Source organism: Ixodes scapularis, unplaced genomic scaffold (assembly GCF_016920785.2).
Source record: "Ixodes scapularis isolate PalLabHiFi unplaced genomic scaffold, ASM1692078v2 PGA_scaffold7__128_contigs__length_106722199, whole genome shotgun sequence".
NCBI lineage: Eukaryota > Metazoa > Arthropoda > Arachnida > Ixodida > Ixodidae > Ixodes > Ixodes scapularis.
The window spans coordinates 17652892-17671871 of NW_024609882.1; the positions used below are offsets into that span (position 1 = coordinate 17652892).

Here is an 18980-nt window from a genome sequence, read left to right on the forward strand (position 1 = left end):
ACATGGCTCTGTGACGTCACGTGACATCAAAGTCACGTGACGTCGCGATGCCACGTGATGTCCTGACGTTACGTCAACCGCGTGTCCGTCAAGCGTATCGCTCTTTTTTTATTTCGTTTTTCACGATGCCCATTTTTTTTTAACACACTCTGTGTTCAACTACTCTGCGCAGGCGCCTCAAAAAGCAAGAAGACGAGAAGGGGTTCATGAAGCATGACGAGCTCCAGGAAGAGTATTACGACAGCGGCGGCGGCGTCGGCGTGTGCCCCGACGAGCCGGGGGCAACGGAAAAGGACACGTCCTGGAGGCGGTTCCTGGAGCCCAACTGCCCCTGCTGCGACATCTCCAAGCGCCTCACGGTGGCCCTGCTCAGCTCCCTGGGGTTCCTCATCTCCTTCGGCATTCGGTGTAACATGGGCGTCGCCATTGTCAAGATGACCCAGAACAACACAGAAACCATGGTGGGTAACCTCGCTCCAGTACGTATGCAAGTACGGCCCCTGGGCGACGCCGTCTTGCTGCTGGCATGTGTAGATCGTCTGCTTGCCGAGCCCGCGGTTACCAGAGTGTCATTTAAACGTAGCATTTTTTATCCACGGTGGCCAGATAATCTCTTGAATTATAACTGCTTGTAAAGTGTGTACGCTTGCTCCTGACTTTTGCCAGAGAACCCTCAGCCTTCAGCTGGCCGCGTACACACGTCTTCGAGTCTCCAGGCGCCGCCATCTTGCTGTTGGCGTGTGCAGACCGTCTGAGAGTCAAGACTTGCTAAGGCGCATCTACGTATGCCAGGCTGGCATTCAAGACAAAACATTTTGTATTCAAGGTGTCCAGACTAGCTTTTAAAAAGTGGCTGCCTGAAAACGTATATACCTTCTAGAGTAAAGTGAACGGAGGATGACTGTCTGGCTGCCATAGTGGTCCTTTCGGTTATGCGAGGTCTCACCAGTAAGTTTTTCAAAGAGTGTGTTGTCTTAAAGACGGCCACGAGCGCGTCACCTAAAGAACTGCTTTCCTTACGTCGGTGCCATGGTATAAGATATAAGTATACATAGGTGTGAACACCGCGCTAATCGCAGCTGCCAGAAAAAGTCCCCTCCTCGACTTGGTTGCAAACGGCGCCAAAATGACCAGACAGGCTTGTTTTTAAAGTCGTATTTTGGGTGCCCGACGTCATGCACAACTCTCTACTTCCGCTATGCGTGTTGCTTAGACACTGATTCGTCACTGACCCTAGCTCCGTGCATAAACGGCGGCACTAGCAGTTTTATGGATGCGTTGAAGTGTAGAGACAGCCTCCTCTATACTCACAAAGCCTGGCAGTTCGACGACGGAGCCATAGAGTGCCCGGTCGCAGATTTGGAGCGCGAGGATTTGGTAGTGCAAATCATCAAAGAGCCATTTCTCGGGGAACCTGGACGTCAGCGCACAGCTTTTGTAGTGGCAAGGACACAAAAAACACTTTTTCGCTCGGGAGAACTGTGTTTCGGCATCTCGCCGCAGCGGGGTGCCAGTCACGAGGCTCTCCTCTCATTCGTTGTCTGACGCTCCACCTTTTCCCTTTCGGCGGCCTCTTCTCGTGGACATCTGGCAAGCTTTGTCAGTATATAGGAGGCTATGTATGGGCACAAGATACTTTTTTTCTTTCTCTCAATTCAACCGTCTGGACGGCGGAGACGCTGTCGGCTGAGGCTACTGGTGCGCGTGCCAATAGAACTTTATCTAGTCGATCGCGTCCCAGCGTTTGCCGTGCTGTGTGTCCTCACCTATGTATATCTTACACCGTGATTTGTGCTCATGTAGACAAAGGGACAGTATATACAACCACAATCGCGAGAGCACACGCTATAGCGTTAGTACCCTGTATAGTAACTACTACTAGCAAATTGTGGTATGAGTTTCAGCTCTACATATAGACCCTTTTATAGCAAACGCTCCCACGTGGTGCTCCAGTCTTTGACGTCACAGAGAACTCCCGGTTTATAAAAATAATAAAAAAGGGCATTTTAACAGCGCTGCTCTAAATGCAGATAAAACGTTTACCCACCGATTCTTCCGGGGAACGCCAAAAGAACGAATGAGTGCGAGATATGTTAAAACGTTTTGAGTATTCTTGTAAACCAACTTGCCTCCTTTAAGGGGCAATATTGTAGATATTGTAGAGCCGAAGGCCCTCGTTTAATCTCCAACTTTGTTATCCGTGCAGCGTTTATGCTTTCTAGCAGTGGTTACATAAGCTAACTCAACAGGCTTGCAAAGACGGTGCGACCGGAAATCGCTTGGGCCGCAAGCGGCAGTTCATGTTTGTAAACGGCAAGAGGGTCTATAGCAAAACAGACAGTTACTACAAGTGGGTGGGATAAAATAAAAAAAAAAAAAAACCCTCATCGCCGGCCTCAAGATGAGGGCCTTCAATTTTGCGAAGTGCGTTAGCCTCTTCGTCCCTGAGAAAAGCTGGGGTCACAATGCTCATACCTCAGACAAGACAAGAGGCAGTCTGCAAACCCGAGTTACCGCAATGTCCGTGGTTCGAATGCCGCCTGACCTAGTTTCTCCTTGAACCTATTGCCATGTGGCATTCGAAGCACGGATCTCGCGGTGACTCGCGTTCAAATCTGTATGCCGGCTATCCTTTGTACGATCTATACGATGTACGATGTTTGAGAGACGTTCTCCATCTCGAGGTACCCCATTAATAGCTTCTGCCTTTAATAAATACCCTGTGAAACAAATATACCCTATGATATTGTAGTGAGTGAGCAGGCGAGCTGCTGGAAAGTAACCATTCTGATGTTAGCCTGAGACTGAGGCAAGAAAAGAGGAAGTTTCAAAGTAGAAGAAAAAAGGAACAGTCGAGGATACGTCTCTAACACAGCTAAAGACAAGTTTATTCGGTCACCCTCTTATATACACTCCACAATCTTCACCACAGAACCTTCGCGACCTCCAAAGCCAAAAGATAACAAAGAGCTCATGTCTTTCCACCACAATAATCAAACGACCTTGACAATTCAACTGTTCCTTTTTCTTCTACTTTGAAACTTCCTCTTTTCCTGCCTCAGTCTCAGGCTAACATCAGAATGGGTAAATATACCCTATTGTGAAATTTAAAAGATGTGAAATATACTCGAAACAGTGTCCTTTTATGGGTTATTTTCGGCACTTTGAGGCTGGACTCCTCAAAGCACAAAGCAAATGAGCTGCCGGGCCAAGTTCGTTGGTGGTTCGCCGCATATTCGCTCTATCGAGTTCAGCCTTCGCTGATCAACCTTTCGCAAGACGGTTGAGACGAAGCGAATTTTAGACATTTGAAGTCATCCCGAATGTCCACTGATGCATCCCATTCTCGGTACGTGACTGGCTCCGTTTTCATCTGGCCTTTGCTGCAGGCCCTCAAGGATCTATGCTAGTGATCCTTTCATAACAAAGTTTCGCGTAAATATGCAACAAGTTTATGCGCGCAAGCTAGTTTCACACTCCGACTCACAGCCGTTTATAGTGGGTAAGCGTGGCGGTGTTTCGAGGACGTCGATGGCTTAAAGATTTTTGCAGGCGAGTGTGGCAAGTGAGGAGGTCAGTCCGCCGTCCTGTCTTGCTGAAGATATAAACACAAAATGGCGATAATTATCGGTGCTATCCAAGGCTGTGTTCTAGAAATTACTCGAGTAGACCCGTGTTACCCTCACGAGATACACTCACGTGACAATACTGACATAGCGACGCCGTCGCCATTAGGTCATCGAACGCCAAGGTACGATAGCTTTACTCTGGAGTGACATCGAGTAAATTTTGGAACACGGCCCAAAAGAGATCTAGATATTGCGGTTTATTTATTTATTTATTTCGTTACCCTCAGGGCCAGAGGCATTACAAAGGGGAGTGGGTTACATAAATAAAACACACACAAACAACAAAACATATTAAATATGATATAATAATTAAAACTCTTCACAAAAAAAAAACTTTAGTAACGGCAGTTACAAATGTTCGCTGTCGAGAATTTCGGCGATGGCTCGGGTAAGGTGACTCCACATTGATGAAGTAGAAACATCTTCCCCAAGTTCTCGCTCATTCTCCAAGATGTGTCGAAATAAAGGGAATTGGCGAACCGCCTATCGTGCGTTCGTGACCTCAGGCAGCTTCTCGAAAAATACTTTTGGTCGGGGCAGGTGACGAATATATATATATATATATATATATAGATATAGATATATAGATAGATGGATATAAAGAGAAGCGTTGCGATCCCTGTTTCTCTCCTTCTCTTTTCTTTTTCTTCCGCCTTTCCCGAGTGAAAGACGCACGGGGTCTTACAGCTCCAATGCGGGGCGAGGCAGGTGATTGCGTGTCTGGTGTCTGACAATTCGTCACGCCGGGGATTCGCGGTGGGATTAATCGGGATTAGGGAAGATCTAGGGAAGGGAAGGAAAAGGAAAAGAGATGTTCGCCCAGATTAGGGAAAGGTCGCCGAAAAAGGCCCGCCCCTCGCGCTTCCGTAAGCTGACCCGTCCTTCCTTCGACAACTCGTCCGTCTTTGAGCGCCTCATCGTCCCGTGCACCCAAGTCCAAGGCAATATCGCGGGAAAGGAACCGTTTTCGCGTGACCGGCGCCATTTTTAATTTGGATGTAAACGATATGACGAAAAAATCAATTACCTTCCTGTTCCGACCGAATGGCGGCACTACGGTCTCTGGGAGTTGCCATCTTGCTGTGTTGGTGTGTGCAGATCGTCTGACAGCCAAGCCTGGATGGATGGATGGATAGACGGATGAATGTTAATGGCTATACCCTTTGGAACGGGTAGTACGTTGCGTCACCTAGCCTAAGTCTAAAAAGAAAACATTTGATTTTTCACGCCCTTCTAAGCCAATTTTTTTCCGCCTAACTACCACCAGGCAGTGTGGGATATCACCAGGATGACCTTAGGGGGATCGGACAAAAAAATTAAAAACATCATCCCCTGCCTCTTTACCCTGGCGAGGGAGTCGCCAATTTTCCTCTGGTCAAACCTTGTCGGCGCTACCCCAGCACCGGACTTATTGGGGGACAGGGTTGAGACTTTGGGCCGGAGCCACGCGGGAGGGAGTCCCATTTTTCTTCTTTCCCGCCCGTCCCCAGTTGTGTTAATTAGTTGTCCATCATTCAATTTTTTCTAGATAATTTCTAGCAACCCGTCTCTTTCTGTCTGTAATCCTTTTCTCTTCGTCCTTCTATCGTCACTAGCAAAACCCAGGGCCCCAGCTAAATCCGTTACATTTTCAGAGAGGGCAGGGCGAAGCCCCGTGCACTTCGAAATCAAGTGCTCTAATGCCTCGCTTTCAATATGGCAGGCGGCACATAACTGGTCTGTCTCCTGAAATTTAGCCCTACACGTTCTCGTCTTCAAACTCCCGTTCTCACTCATACAGCAAAGACCTTCCCAGTGAATTGTCAAGCACATTTTCCTCTCTTATGACCTGTTTTTGTGGCCTGTGCAGACCTGTACAGAGCGCGACACTGTTAGCGCGAACAAGCGATCGCCGGTTTTTCCAGTTTTTCTCTTTAAAACTAAGGGATGTCATCCAAGTTATTATTGCTACGGATAGAGCTCATTTAGTTCTACAATGTAATCGAAAAGTTTCGTGCTTGCTAATACTATTTAGAAGTAAAATGCGAAAATGCGCCGATGTCGTGTTCGCGCTAACAGTGCCGCGATGTGTACATTGTTATAGTTGATTTTTCTTGCATCCTTACCTCCCACAATTTTATTTCCGCCTCTTTCACTCCCTTTTCCACTGAAGTAGTCTGCTCAGCCCCGCCACTACTGTGTAGATAGTTAAATGTAAGGTTTAGGGTTCGGTTTGTCCATTTTGTGTTTAAACTTTTCATGTATAAATATTTGAATACCTTCCGTGACTACCGCCTATCATCCATTTCGGTCAACCCTTGTTCAAATTGCAACTTACTAATTCCCTCCCGTCTCTCAAAAGACGACCAGACCATGTCCCCCTGGACACCTTCTTTTTGTGTCTTTCCATGTGCTCCCAGTGACAATCTGCCTATCCTTCTTGTCGAACTTCTAATCTTGATTGGATCTCTGATTTCATGCTAAGTGCCCCTTTGCCAAAAGACAGTCCTGGTACCATCACTAATTTTCATATATTTCTGACCACTTCACATCCGTTATAGTTCCATAGCAGGGATGAGCAGTATTTCAAATACAAGTATTTGAAATACGTATTTCAAATACTTTATGTATTTTACATTTGTATTTATTTACAAATTGGGGAATGTATTTGACGTGTACTTAAATACTAAAACGGGGGTATTTCAAATACAATTGTAATTAAATACAATTAAGTGGGCGAAAATACATCCCTAAATTTATTGTCACCGTCCAGAGTAGGAAGAAAACTTCGTTTTGCACTGAATACAGTGTCTCTCAATAAAATCACAAGCGTTTAATGAATTTGTGATTACGGTGCTAGTCCAGGGCAAGAATAGTGACGAAATCGACGTTCACAGGCAGACTGGCTAAATGAGTGCCTGTGACAACTTGTGATGCTTTCCAGCCTGATTTCCATCCATATTTTTGCCTGGAACATTCTAAATGCATGGGTCGTCCAGACTTTCGTAACTGGTGCGAGTTGCAACAATAAAAAATTCTCTAGCTAGTGCTGCGCGTCTTTGTCGTCGGTTCTTTGTTGGTCTATACCACAATGTAATTGACAAAAAAGCTGCTTGAAGCTCTGTACTTTTTTCACCTATCACCTATGTGATTATATTTCTATTACGTTACTAGCGCCTCGCACACTAACTCCCGAGTGTGCGATGCAAAATTAAAATGAGATACCCAGAAACCCGTTGCAGGTGCCCTGAAGTCGCTGACGCAAATTTTGAGGAATGTATTTGAAAAAGTATTAGTAGGAGAGCAAATACATTTGGTTGTATTTGTATCTTGTACTTAAATGCTTTTTTGGAAATGTAATTAGATTTGTAATTAAATACATTTTTGACGAAGTATTTTGCATTTGTATTTCGATACATATTTGCATGTATTTTTCCCATCCCTGTTCCATAGTGACTTTCCTCCCACATTGAGCCAGACTTCCAGATATTTGTATTTTTTTTTCATGGTCTATTACAATCGATTGAATCCTCAACGGTTCTCTCTTTTCATGGTTAAACACCATTACTCCAGACTTGTCACTACTTAAAATCAGGCTCAATGTTCTTCCTTCCTCTCCACATATTCCTGCTAGTTCCTGTAACATATCCTGGTTATCCGCCATAATTACTACGCCGTGCGCATGTATCAGTCTTGGTATTGCCTGTGCTACCATTTCTCCCTTCATCCACGTAGCTCAGATCAGAACCTAATTGCTGCTCTGCTATGATATATTTTTCATTTCACTTAGATATATGAGGTGACAGTGGACAGCCCTGCCTGAGTCCTCTTTTATTTCTGCGGGTTGTGTAGTTTGTGCTTCTCATGTTATAACTACGTGATTGTCTTTGTACACCTGCTGAAGTAAGCTAATCAACTTTGCATCTAAGCTATACTGCTTCAGCTTACCCCAGAGTTTTTCTTGGCTCACATTATCGTACACTCCGTTGATGTTTAAATAAGCTAACCATAAAGGAATTTGGTTCTTCACTGCTGTTTCTATACATTTTGTGGTGACAAATAAGTTGTCTTTCTGTCTTTTATCTCTTCGGAATCCGTTTTGGAGCTCACCCAGTATTTGCCTGTCTTCTGCCCATCCCTCCAATCTCCGTATAAAACTGAAGTTTCCATTATTGGGTGATATGACTTAATGCTGTCTTTGTTTTCTCCGCCTTTATATATTAGTCTTCTTTTACTTAGTTTTCAATCAATAGGCACCTCTCCTCCAATATTATTTGATTAATCACGTGCCGTAACCTCAGTTTGCTGGTTTTTCCTCGTGTAATAATGAGTACCATGGGTATGTCGTCCGGACCTGCCGCTGTGCCTGCTAGAACCTTACTTTCTGCCTTAACCCATTCTTTCGTGGTCGTCTTCATCGTTACACAATTCTATTCCTCCTCAACAATGCTGCTGACCGTGCTATTCACTGTTCCCCTTTGCTCAAGCTGGGAGAAAGCCTCTTCGATTGTCTGCCTAATATATTCCCGTGCCTCTTCCCCATCTCCTCTTCTTTCCTTTTCTGTAGTCAGTAAGTGTTGGAAATTTTCTGTCTTTTTCCCGTGTGCCTTAACCTGCTCCCAAAACTTTTTGTTTCGCCACTTTCTTGTATTTTTATTTATTCCCATTATCTACTGCACTCATGCACTCCCAATTTCGGCCTGTATTAAAGCTGATGTCTCCCTTTTTCACTTTTAGAAGTTCTCCCATTTTGATGCTACTTCAGCTGGCAAGGCTCCCCTTTTCTTTCCCCACCTATGCTCCCTAGATGCCTCTTTGTGCCGCTATATAGCTGCTTTGACCTCCTTATCCCACCAGCTATTTTGGTTTGTGTCTTCGTTTGTGCTTTCCTTTTTGTTTGATTCGATGCTTCTCTAATTCTCTTCTAAAGATTCCTATTAGATCCTCAAACGTCCCTTTTCTTTCTGGATGTTCTCAATACTTTTAGATACATTGCATTTGAGCTTCCCTTAATTTCGGATTGCCCACTCGTTTCTGAGCTTGTTGTTCCGGTTCAGACGCGCCAAATTTAATCTTAATTTTTTTCGTGGTCATTCCCCTAATCTTTTTGTACTTTCCTCACCTATTTCCATACTTCCTAGCCTGTCACACAGTTTGTGGAAAATGAGGCAGCACTGCAGTTTATTGTTGAGTGTGAGTTGTTTCGTTTCCACAGTTTTTTTCCCGTCACATTTTACTTGTGCATTAAATAACACTAGGTCCAGAACTGTGTTGCGGAATGGGCACCCCCCTACCATTCCAATTTCATTCCGGGGAGTTTTGAATAAATCAATTCTTTCAACTCCTAGGAATGGCGACACTGGGCCCATTCCCACTCCTGGAATGGCTGAATCATTCCATTCCATTCCTCTAATTCCTATAGGCAAAATATGGCACTTGACAGCTACATTGTGTTGCAGGGTTGGGCAGAAATACTCACAAATGTATTTGGAAATAAAAATGTTGGGATAGATGGAAATAGTAGCTAAAATACTGATGCTCAAATATATCTGTAAAAAGGTATCGCCATACGTATCGGAAATACATTTTAAAAAGAGGCAAAAAGTCTTTGGAAATACAAATACAGGAATACATTTTAGGGAGGGCGGAAATACAAGTACTGATAATGTAATACATTTTTTCAAATTTCTTTGAGACGCCACTTCAGATTAGGCTTGAAGTTTGAAGTGGACAATTTTTTTCCCGAAATTACTTTCCCGCAAGCTTGGCATTTCGCTTTGAAGGTAGTGGTTCCGGACGGAAGAGGAGTCTTCAGTGGGCTCAAAAAACGTTCTATCAAGGATTGACCGCGGTCCCTTCCCTGACATCCTGTCTTCCTGACGAGTTATGCGAAAAGACTTCGACCTCTAAATAAATTCCATAAGGCCCTAAATTTAATCAAAACATCACCACTCCCCTGTCCAATAAGGGCGCCACTGTCAACATTGATCACATGAAGTCACCGTAGAATTAAGTAGTATTTTTGTATCTGTAGGTGTTGCCTTGAACATAAACTTTACCCACCCTGCTGTATGAAAGGACAATACGTCCTTTCGTTGTAGGTGACCTCGTTGAAGGTCGTGCAGGCAGTTGCATTTTGGAATTTTCGAGAATAGTGGACCAACTGAAGCACTCTGGAGCACAAGCCTTTTCTTCTGTTACGGTTGAAAAATCGATACGATGGCATCCCTGTTGTGACGGCCGGTCCTTCCTGCCGACCCTCCACCTCCAACGCATGAATGGCAGTCCTCAAGTTTCGCCTAACATCATCCAAACAGTGACTTCGTGGATTGTGGCCTGAGATGGCCGACACAGGTGCGAGCTTTCCGAGAAACAGAGCGCTCGAGACGAGTCGCAGGTGTACGAAGTCTGGGTCCGCACAGCGAGGCCACGTCTGGCCTCCTTCCTGGGTTTCGGATCACCAGAGCAGCGGGCCACGTTCACGGCGGCTGATGATGTACCCTTGAGCCGTGCAATATTACGGGCGCAGATTCATTCGGATAAGGGTTGAACTTCATACTGCTTGAGCCATCCTACTATTTCAAGTCAACCACCGCCAGACTCGTGTTGCAACGAACTGTGATTCAGCTACTCGGCCACAGGTCAAGCAACAATTCCTTTGATTTCCTGTTTCTCAAGGCTCTAACTAACTAGCAGCAGGCATTGGATGCCAATAAACAATGACTCATGAAATCTTTACCTAGAGATCCGCGGTAGAAGATGCTCCGACTCAACTCCTGGCACGCTACCTGTTTCGAGTCCCGAGTCCCGACTACGTAACATTTCTCTGACGAGAAAAATAATTCAGTCAATCGGAAGGAACCTTGGTAATGAGCGGGAATCCGCTAGCTTCTTGTAACCGTAACCCACTTGAATGTAAAACATATATAACACAGAAAACAAGCATCGGAACAAAGACCAGGTAAAAGGCGGATTTACACGTAAAAATGCAGCATAAAAAGACAAGCGTCGGAGCAAATCGCAAGAGGAGAAGAGAGAAGTGAATCTCGCTTTGCTTTAATGCCGAAACAAACCCAGATTTCACACTTCAAAGGAGTGCGCGCGAATGAACGTGGAAGGCAGCAGGGTTGGCCACCTGCTAAACAACGCTCCGCGAACTATAAGAAAACAATAACTGATCATTTTTCGACGGCGCGCGAGTCAACGAGCTATCAAAGCTCTGCGAGTTATAAGTCGCCCCCCGCTCCCAGATCTGTCTGTGCGCGCGCGTGCATTCTCCATGCTGTCAAAAAAAAATAAAAAATGCAAGACAAGAAGGACGATGAGGAGCCGTGCATGGTGGCTACTCTATTGGCCGCTCCCTTCGCTTCTTTTGCTTGGTTTCTTGTTTTGCTCTCGTGTACACCAGTGCAGCCCGTCGCCCCCTCTCCTCTTTCCTTTGGCGCTTGTTTTTTGTATTGCATTTTTCGGCGTATAAGTCCGTCAGGGCTCCACGCTGGCTAGCAGTTTCCCGCTCATTTTATTTCCGAGCAACTGACTCGCTGACTGGCTCGGCTTAGCTGAGCGTAACACCCCCCCCCCCCCCCCCCCCCCCCAGAAAAATAAATAAATAAATAAATAATAAAAAAAATTAATGCATTGGCTCCATTCCATTCCACTTCCATTCCGGGCAAAAGGCATCTAATTCCATTCCCATTCCATTCCACTCAACGTTGCCGCCATTCCATTCCGGGGTCGCGAAAATACGGAATGAGTCCGGGAATCATTCCAACTCCGGAGTGCAACTCCGCAACACTGGTCCAGAACTTCACAGGAACCTTCTAGCAACTTTCCGGTTGTATCTGTAAATTCGTAAAACTATTCTCAGTGGGCATTCATGTCTCCTATGATAATTATTTCCTGATTAAGGCCAATGCCTTTGATGTCCCTCGATATACTTGTAAAGTGTTCTGTATTTTCCTCCCTTGAGTCATTTCCTGTTTTCAGGTATTCGAACCCCAGAAGACTGCTTAGACCTGTTACCCTACCTTTCAGTCATAAATGTTCTCTGCAGCTTTCCTTCTCCCGTTGCTAGTCTTGTCCTTTAACTAACATGCCTTGACCTCCGCCTTTGCGTTCACCTCCCCTCCGGTTGCATACCATCCAGGAGTAGCCTGGTATGTACGGCGGTTCCTCTTCATCTCTAATGTGCGTTTCCGCTACCCTATACACTGTAAATTTTCAGCGCCTAATTGTTCACCAATCTCATCCCACTTTATTCTGTTTCTACCTCCCTGCATGGTTATAAGCCCCATATTGAGCCGATCCTTTCTCTTACTTCTACGGGGCCTCCTCCTAGTCTCCCTGCTGCTTCTGCGGTGCTCGAACCTAGGAGCTTCTTCCGGCTCCGGTATTGGTACCACATACACCGGCACGGCACGTCGTTCCGTCATGTTGCCTTTGAGCCAAAGATGGTCAGTGCACTTATCACTTATTCTCTACCGATTGTTCGACTTCCTCACCGAGGTTCCGATTCCACCTTCTTTTCTTTGTTCTTTTGTTCTGTTACACCCCTCCCACACATAGTCAGGGTTAATTGAGGGCTGCTCAGCATCTTTAGGATGTGCTTCTACAAATCCAGACACTATTTTCTTTTTCTGATGTGGGTGTTCAATTTTATCCAATTTTATCCTATTTCTGCCGCCCTACATGTTTATATAGTTTATACTTACTTGTCCTTTACCTTTTCATTTTTATCCCTACATTTTCTCCGTTTCATCCCCCTCCCAGCCCCGCTTCTAGGCTTCGTCCATCAGGGTCCTGTGTAGATTTCAAAAATACACCGCTTTGCGTCCAGTCCTTCGACCCACCCTCCTTCCGGTGTGCTCACGGTAGTGAATACCCTCTGCAACAGATGGACCACCAGACGCTGGCTGGTGCACCTCCCTGTTTATATCCCTAACGTCGTACCCCAGCTGCCTCCCCAGTAACCTTATGACCGGATTAGCCTGTACCACATTCCTTTCCCTTCCTCTCAGTTTTTACACTCTGCCCTTGAATCTCCGGATTCGTGCATATGACAAGTTGGACCCCTTCAGCCGTCGCCCTCAGTCTACGCACCCCGGCTTCGATTTGTCTCCCCAGGTTCCGTTCTCTTCCCCGCAAAACGTCGTTGAGTCCAGCGTGTACCACCACCGGGTTCTGCCCGTCCGCAAGCCTTTCTAAGGCGTGCCGACGGTTGTCAGACTGGTACCCAGATCGGATTGGGTTGGATTCCCTCGGTTTCCCCTTGGTGACGAGGGGTCACAGAACTTTGGATTCTGGATCTAGCCAGTTGGCTCCTCTGCCACTTCCACTTTCAAATATAGCTCTTTCGATCCATGGTGGCCAGACTAGCTTTCGAAGCGTGGCTGCTTGCAAGTGTGTATATAGACTTTTGCAAGTACGTCCTTTGGACGCCACCGCTGTGCTGCAGGTGTCGGTAGATCTTCTGACAGTCAAGCATTGCTGAGGCCGCGGGTACGCCTTTGCAATGCTTGGCTATCAGACGATCTACCCGCACCATCAGCAAGATGGCGGCGCCCAGGGGTCATACCTGCCAACGTCTATACGGCGCGCAAGTTGGTCAGTTTCTTGCGCACCTCGTTTGTTTGTTGACCCTCCACATGCGCCCACATGCCCTTGCTTCCCCCCGACTTCAACCAATGATTGTCGCGAGCTTCCTTGCCTTGCCATCGCATGTTATTTACGCGTTTTCTGTATCGTCCTTCGACTGGCGTGTCCTCTTCGCGTTCTGACCCGCCGAAGACGCATATTATAGAACAGGTGATCGCCGTATAGATTCATTATAGTCACATATAACTTAAAGGCCGACGACCAGACTCGAGATTCTGCAAGGCAGAACACCCTCCTCACCATGGGGGAGAAGAAAACAGGCAACGGGAGAGAGGGTAGAAGGGTAAAAAGGAAGAAGCGAGAGAAAAATGGAAAGCGCGAACTGGTCGTCGGTCTTTAAGGACCGCAGGGTGTGGCGAGCCCACAGCATTTTGCTATTGCTTCGCAACCAATCAGATTGCGGAATTAGCCGAAAAGAACGTCAAACAGCCAATCACGAAGCTGGACGCGCGAACAAATAAACAACGCCCCGCGTCTGGTAGATTGTTAGTGAACTGCGGGCGCCAAATCCGAGCGCACTGTTCATTTCGCACGCTCAAAACGAACTATCGCTTATATCGTCTGCCAAACGACGACAATCGTGACGCTGCGCAGCGCACGCTGCGGAAGAGTTGTCGACCCTCTCCGTGAGTACATATATTCGTTAGCAGCGACCTCGGTTTCGTCCGCCAGTAGATACTACACAGTTTTTCCCCATCTATTACGACACGTCCTTTCTTTTTTTTTTTTTTTCGGGAAGCTTGACTTTGATTACAGCGAACGTGTGTCTTCCTTTTCTTTTTTACGAGTAATTATTTAGCGGTTAAAAACCATTCAGTCGAGCATTCTTTGCCCTGTTTCACTAAAGCAGAACCCTGCAAGATTTTACCTTCAAGACTTGATGATAGTAGCTGAGATTGGGGTTACCAAAGTCGAGCCCATACTGCTAATACATCATACAACAGACAGACTGCAGACGCTGGCTGAGGCCAGTTTCTAGGTGGCGCAAGCTACCGCCCACTACAAAAGATATAGCCGCTAGCTAACATCCATCCATCCATCTATCCATCCTCGTAGGACGCTCCTCTCAGATTGGTCACGCAAAAACTGCCTGCCGACATGTTCCAAGCATACGTATGTACGAAGCAAACGTGCTTGGAAAATGCTTGAAGTTTTTCTGTCACCATGTCTGCCGAGAGACTCCATGTCTTATGTAGGATGTACGAGCAGCGGGATTGGGACATTACTAGAGAGTTTTAGTAGATCGTTCCAATACCTCCGATAGCCCCGATAACGATACTATGCATGCGCAATGGAGGCGGTGGCGGAGTATCGGGTATCGTTATCGGAGTCATGGGAACGATCTACTAAAACTCTCTAATGGTTCAACGCAAGCAAACATACGCTTGTGTCTCCATGCGTGCATATGTCCATAGAGATATCAACAACACATATCGACAGCACAACCAGATAAATGTCCTTGTGCTGGAATACAGGTATTCTGGTCACCTCTCACCGATTCATTTAAGCCTTTACTATGTTCGTCCTTTAAGTTTCTCCCTTAAAAGCCCGTTCACACACTTGCGACTTCTTAGAACCGAGTGCCTTGGTGGCGCGCACGTTCCTTCCGACCTGCGCTCGCTAGATATTATTAATTCCTTCCATATATATTTACAGCTCGATCCGCAACACCCATGATTCCAATAAAGTAAAAAGAGAGAGAAGTCAGAAAGCAGCTACGCCTTCTTCAAAGCCTGTCTCCATACCCCATTACACTCCCCCTCTCTTTTTTTTTTCTTCTCTCCCTTTTCTTACCACTCTCCGCCTTCTTCCCTTATTTCTACCCCCTTTCGTGTCTTTTCCTTTTTTTCTTCCCCGTCTGCTCGTCTCACTTTCGTTCCGGTCTCGGGTGTTTCTTCCTCCGGCTGATCGGATTGGGTGGCGGTGCGTTTAACGCCTCTGCTTTTCAGCACCGTTGTCTCCGATCTCGCCAAATCCCTTTGCGGCCGAGATCCCTCGAGACTCCGGCCCTCAGTCGCCGCTCGAGTCGCGGCTCTCTCTTCTCGAACCCAACTCTTCTAGCTTTCGTTGTCTTATTTATCCCTAAGATTTATTGCTTTGTTTTGTTGTTTTGTATTCTAGCCTAAATTTTTTAGTTTACTTGTTGCGTTGTCTGCCGTGGTCCGGAAAGTCACCAATGAATAAAAAATAGAAGTGAAATGTCTGGGATGGCGGACCTCCAGTTCATATATCAACGCTTTCTGCCGCCTCGAATATTCTCCGGTCTGCCCAGCAGGATTTGGAATGTCAGCGCCGTCCAACCAGACGTCCAATTTAATTCGGTTCTTGCGCTTGTTTGTTCCTTATTTGTTTGTTTTGTTCTCAACCCCACAAGTCCTTTTGGCCGACGCTACATTTTTAATACTGCGTTTTTGTTTTTGCTTGAAATAAATTTTGCCGTTTCCTCCTATCTTTTTTTTATTATTTATTTATTATTATTCAAGAATCACTGCCTCTTTCCTTTTTTTCCCCTTAAATATATTGCCGCTAGGGATTTATTTTCTCGGACCATCTGTCACGTTAACTCTATCTGTGTTCAAGTGGCAACATTGTGCCGAGTCTCCAAGAAACTACGCGTAGCGGTAGATTATTTTTAAGTGTAAGATAAGATAACGTAAGCCAGTAGCAGAAATTTTAAAAGAACAGGGGAAAGAAAATCTGTTTAAGTTACAACTGACATTAACGTTCGTGACGTATCACCTTGTGACTTCAGCCATTGAATCTGACCTTCACTCGATTCGAGCAAACTTTTTTTTTTTTTTTCAATGTCAATCTTCCCGCTCCCCTCGTTAATAGGCCTGTTTGCCCCGACCAGGGGGCGCTGTAGTGTCCACGAGACGCGACCACATATCGCTGGCGACGCCCTAATATGCGCAAAGAAGTAGCAAAGTATCAACTGAGAGGTCTTGCACCTTGTTCTTTACCAGCTTACTTTGCAGAAAAGCACTGAAATCACGCGTTGTATAAAACTAAATAAACTTGACAAGCTCTCGAGCAACTTCAACTCGTCGCAGCAAAGCGAACACGCCGCCTAACCTTCGTCTGCTTTTTTTCTCCGCTCTTCTGTCACTCTCTCGTTCTTTCCTCCGGGACCGCCGAGGTAAGCGCCAGAATGTCGAACCCTAAATTTTTATCGGTTCGGTTTGGGTTCGCCTCACGGCTTTCGGTTCAGTTCCAGTTCAGTTCCGGAGAGCAAAAATAACGGTTCGAACCGGTTCGAACTGGTTGTAACCGCTAAATTTAGAATATATTTTCCGCGTTGTTTTGACAATAGGCAATATTTGAAACGTGAATGAGTAACTGTGTGTAGTTTTTATCATTCGTGTAATATTCATTTTCATTTTCAGGTACCGAGATTAGGAAACTGCCTTATTTCATTTCGATGAAACAGTAAAAGAAAAGCTATATTATAAAAAAAACGTCGTGTTTATACGACTCAACATCTATTTGTTTATCTCAGTGGCATCCATTTTACTTGAATGTAGAGGTTATCAGTCTGGTAGATAGCCTAAATAACCCGTGATTGGTACAACTTTGCGTCGCAGAATTAAAAGTTGAATCCTAGCAGTGGTCTTGAACTTAGGAATTAATTACAGTGCATAAAATCATGGAATGGGCACCTCCACGGCTGATATATCGTGAAACCTAGTTTACGAAATATGTCTCACAATAGATATGATGACGACGCAGCTGAGCTAAAAGCAATATTATTTTCAAAATGTCACGAAAGTTGTAGCCCAAGACCTTTCAGTATACCTATCATAGAAACACTGAGCCGCAATCATACCGCTTGATTTCCTCACCAACATTGTTTACACTCAGCACCGTGATGCAGGCGAATAATCATGAAACAAAGGGTGATCAAAATTGTCCCCCCTAACCTATACGCACTTTTGTACTCATCTCAAATCTGGCCTAAAATAGCGCGTACCCAAATGAACATTCTTCTTGACAAGATGCCGGTTGATTCAATTTGCAAATAAGCATCACCCTTGCTAATAGGTGATTTTGGTTAAATAAAACAAAGTAGTATTTTATACTCTACTTATTCGGTCACTTTCTGAAGGTCTGCTGCGCGTGCAATCGTCATAATTCCGCCACGCACCCCTTGCACTTTGTTTTTGTCCAGCCACAGACACACAAAATTGTTGTTTATCACATAAAAGAGAACTTCTATGTGTTCGATAAGTGAAATGTGTCTCAGAAATACGTAATTACTTTAAACCAACTTCAAAATAAAATTTAAAAAAAAAAAGTAAGGCTCTCACAAACCACTTATAGACCTGCCTATCAAGGATGAAAACACCAAAAAAGATTTGCAGAGCATATTTAAGATACTTTGGGGTGCATTTACTTGTGAAACACCGGGTCGCGGGGTAGGCCAAAAAGGACTGTGTCCTCATAATAGATCTGAAGGTAAATACACGAAATTAACAGAAATAAAAATAATAAATGGTTGTTGCATTTGGCCGAGCATGACTCCAGGCCACGGCGAGGAGACGACACCGGGAGCAGGGCAGACGGACCTTTTAATCCAGGCAAGCTCGCCGACAGACGAAAACTGAAGAACAATACTGGTGGCGGCGCAACCGACTTTTATCGGCTGCTGCCAAGAACAAATGAAAGGAAATGTGCCATGCCGAAGATATCGCTTGTGGCGCGGCGGCTATCAACATTTGCGCGTTCTTGTTGCGCTCACGCGTGATAGCGCAACATGGTATTCTTCTAAATAATCCCTTTCACAACGCCTTACTGCAAAAAGAAATACATAGAAATGCATGGAATGATATTCCTAATTACACAAAAATAGCGCGAAGGCCAGACAAATATATTTGTAATGTAAATCACATCTGGACATCGGCTTGTACGAGTTCGAAACTTCGCAAAGTACTGTCTCTGGAGGCTAATGTTATATTCGGTTTTACGTGTATTTGTTTTGGGCCCTCACTTTACAACTCTGTGTTTTCCGGGATTTAGTAGTTTCCGGGACCACTCCTTCCGGTCTGTGCCGAAGATGCAGAGCAGAGGAACTTTTACAACGCAGTACGTTTTGAAAACTCCTACCTTCCTTTTTTTTCGATGTTCCCCTACGGAATACTTTTCATTAGGGACTTCATTTTACGTTGGAAGGTGTTAGATTGTCCACTGCATTTGTGTCATTTGTTAACAGTAATCCTCCATCTCTTTTATATTGCACACACAAACTGTGAAGTTTAAACAAAATACGGAGGTGCCGAAAGTTTGGGGGAAAACTTGAGAACGACACTCCTATGAGGCTAAAGCCGGGGTCCCACACTGATTATACATCACACAAAAGAGAGCCTGCCAGACATCAGTCACCGCGATACCTATCTTACGATTGTGCCGTCTTCATTAGAAGCAAGATTTTCGGTTTGCTTCTTCAACTCCTCCTGACGCCAATCTTTCCGATTTCGGGTAAATCCGGGACAGCGTTGATCGCGCAAGCCCGCGCCAATATTTAAAGGTCTTTATTAAGTTATCACACAGTCATCAAGCAGAGGGAAGGACGAATAAATACGCAAAAGAGTCCAAAATGGGATGAACAACCTATGAGAGAAGATGTGTTTCAAACAGTAATGAAGAGATTAGGGAAAGCCACTTGATTTATAAGTTTCAAAAATAAATATATTATCAACGACCTGAACCCTTTATTACGCA

At 45.2% G+C, this 18980-nt stretch overlaps 1 protein-coding gene across 1 annotated transcript in view; it reads left to right on the top strand.

The window, feature by feature from the left end:
* The first annotated feature begins 398 nt into the window (after positions 1 to 398).
* LOC8050978 (vesicular glutamate transporter 2) overlaps positions 399 to 18980 on the top strand; it is a 49326-nt gene continuing 30744 nt past the window's right edge. The window contains exon 1 of the mRNA XM_042286524.1: positions 399 to 461. Within this exon, the coding sequence (XP_042142458.1) occupies positions 414 to 461 (48 nt within the window). The 5' untranslated portion in view covers positions 399 to 413. The remainder of the gene's footprint in view (positions 462 to 18980) is intronic.